General features: G+C 36.9%; 1 protein-coding gene across 1 annotated transcript; it reads left to right on the top strand.

Annotated features, from left to right (window-relative positions):
- Positions 1–35: 35 nt before the first annotated feature.
- LOC105120320 (SNF1-related protein kinase regulatory subunit beta-1-like) lies at positions 36–1,820 on the top strand. Its single transcript, XM_011018490.1, has 3 exons — positions 36–672; positions 770–932; positions 1,342–1,820. Exons 1-3 carry the CDS (start codon positions 455–457, stop codon positions 1,642–1,644), a joined length of 684 nt encoding a protein of 227 aa, XP_011016792.1. The 5' UTR covers positions 36–454; the 3' UTR covers positions 1,645–1,820.
- Positions 1,821–2,199: the final 379 nt, after the last annotated feature.

A 2,199-nucleotide genomic window follows, 5' to 3' on the forward strand; every position in this document is an offset into this window, starting at 1 on the left:
ATTACGATGCCAAGGGGGCTGAATTGAAGATTCAATCATGACTGTAGTTCTTAAGAATGTTATATAATTTGAGAGTTTGGTTTCTTTCTGTTCCTTAGATGTCCTTGTTAACTTTTTGAGAATCAGTAATGACAATGGGGCTCGTAACATGTATGTGGTTGATCCACTAGTCTATAGTACTTGCCTCGTTATGTTTGCTTATAAGGCATTTGCAACCCGTGTGTGATGCTGACATATTGTGGGTTAGAGTTGGGATGGTTTGATTTCAGCAGCTTAATTGCTGTTTTATGTGTGAGAAAAGGTGTGATTTCTCTGGTGGATATTGTTGTGGATAGTTGCATTCTACTTTTATTGCTGATTTTTATTTTCGTATTTGTTGGGGGAATGTAAAGGTTAAACTTGCTCTATGGACTGAACAGTGGATTTATCTCTGAATGTGATAGAACTTTAGCTGATGAAACTGCTTCTGTATTGTGCATGTTTGCAGGCTCCTGTTGCCCCCTTGCGAAGGCCTGATGCCCCTCCTGTTTTTGATCAAGTTTGGCAGAATGATTCCCATGAAGTTGTTGATGAAGACCAATCCCCTGAGCGAGGAATCCCTACAGTTATCACATGGAGCCATGGTGGAAACGATGTGGCAGTCGAAGGATCATGGGACAACTTTTCTTCAAGGTAAGGTTTAGCTACCATCTTAAACATGAAAGATCCGAAAGGAGCAGTTGTTGCTTCGGAGGAAACTTATATGATATCGTTTATTGTTCTGTTGCAGGAAAAAGTTACAAAGATCTGGGAAGGATCATTCTATTCTTTTGGTCCTTCCATCAGGTATATACCACTATAAGTTCATTGTGGATGAAGAGTGGAGATATATTCCAGATCTTCCTTCTGTAACTGATGAAATGGGCCGTGTTTGTAATCTTCTTGATGTTCATGTAAGTATCCTGACATGGCTCTTGGTCTTACAAATCCAGAGGCATTTGATTGTTTAAAAGTCATTACTGCCAATGGTTTTGGAAACTAAATAAGCCCAGAATCATGGGTTTTCAAGGGATATGTTCAGGATGCACTTGAAAAACTGGGATTTCATGCAAACCAGTGATGTGAAACATGCTTTTTATTTGTCATATGGGAGCTAGCAACACGAATTCTGCTTCCTCTATATGCATATATAACCAAGATCTTGCTAGATAAATATTTTCCCTACTAATATTCATGTATGAGGAAGAAATACAAGACTTCTTGGTCCAAAGAACCATTTTTTAGTGTCTGGAAAAATTGCAAAAATAATACATGTATTTGTTAATGATTAGATTTGTAAGTTCCTCTTGCTATTTCTTGCAGGATTTTGTGCCAGAATATATTGATAGTGCAGTTGAGTTTGAGGCCCCACCATCTCCAGACTCCACTTACAGTCAAGCATTTCCAGCTGAGGATGATTTTGCGAAGGATCCTTTAGCAGTTCCACCGCAGCTAAATCTAACAGTCCTCGATGAAGCTTCTTCTTCCAAGCCTCAACATGTTGTGCTGAACCACCTTTACATTGAGAAGGGATGGGCATCTCAGTCTCTAGTTGCTCTTGGACTAACCCATAGATTCCAATCCAAGTATGTAACTGTTTGTCTTTATAAGCCACTCAGAAGGTAGCACCCTCCCACTTTCCATTCATGACTCTGAAGGAAAGATGATCGCTTTTGTAATATGGTTTGTTCTGAGATTTCTCTGTTTATAGATTTTCTCTACTTCTGCCTGTTTTGTTTCTTGTAGTTAACTTTCATTCTTTTGAAGCGCGCCTGCTTCAATATTATTATCAGGAAGGTCCACACATAGTTTGAAAATGAGTAAAACATAAATTGGTCATCAGATTCTTTTGTTTGAACTATTGGATGTAGTCCTTTAGGGGAGAGTAGTTCTAAGGTTCAAACTTGAAATTCAACCTAAGCTACTTCTAGGCGAAGAAAAAACTAACTCTTACCCTCTGGCTACTGACTCTTCTAGCTGACGATATTGGCTCGGTAAAGATATGAATTACCTTGTTTTCAGGCTTTTTGTTTATAAGAAGTGATTTTTAAAAAATTATTTTTAAATTTTTTTAGAGTATGATTACTATTATAAAAATTGGTTAATAAAAAATATTTTTTGATCAATAAAAAATATTTTTTAATAAAAAAAAAATAGCTTGATTTGTATAAAAGTATTTTC

This window comes from Populus euphratica, unplaced genomic scaffold, assembly GCF_000495115.2.
Source record: "Populus euphratica unplaced genomic scaffold, PopEup_1.0 scaffold6661.1, whole genome shotgun sequence".
NCBI classification, from domain to species: Eukaryota; Viridiplantae; Streptophyta; class Magnoliopsida; order Malpighiales; family Salicaceae; genus Populus; species Populus euphratica.

Bases quoted from the DNA above. Each gene is read 5' to 3' on its own strand.
- LOC105120320 (XM_011018490.1), top strand. From the start codon at position 455: ATGAAACTGCTTCTGTATTGTGCATGTTTGCAGGCTCCTGTTGCCCCC. The intron at 673-769 runs GTAAGGTTTAGC...GTTCTGTTGCAG, and splicing joins TGGGACAACTTTTCTTCAAG to GAAAAAGTTACAAAGATCTG. The intron at 933-1,341 runs GTAAGTATCCTG...TATTTCTTGCAG, and splicing joins GTAATCTTCTTGATGTTCAT to GATTTTGTGCCAGAATATAT.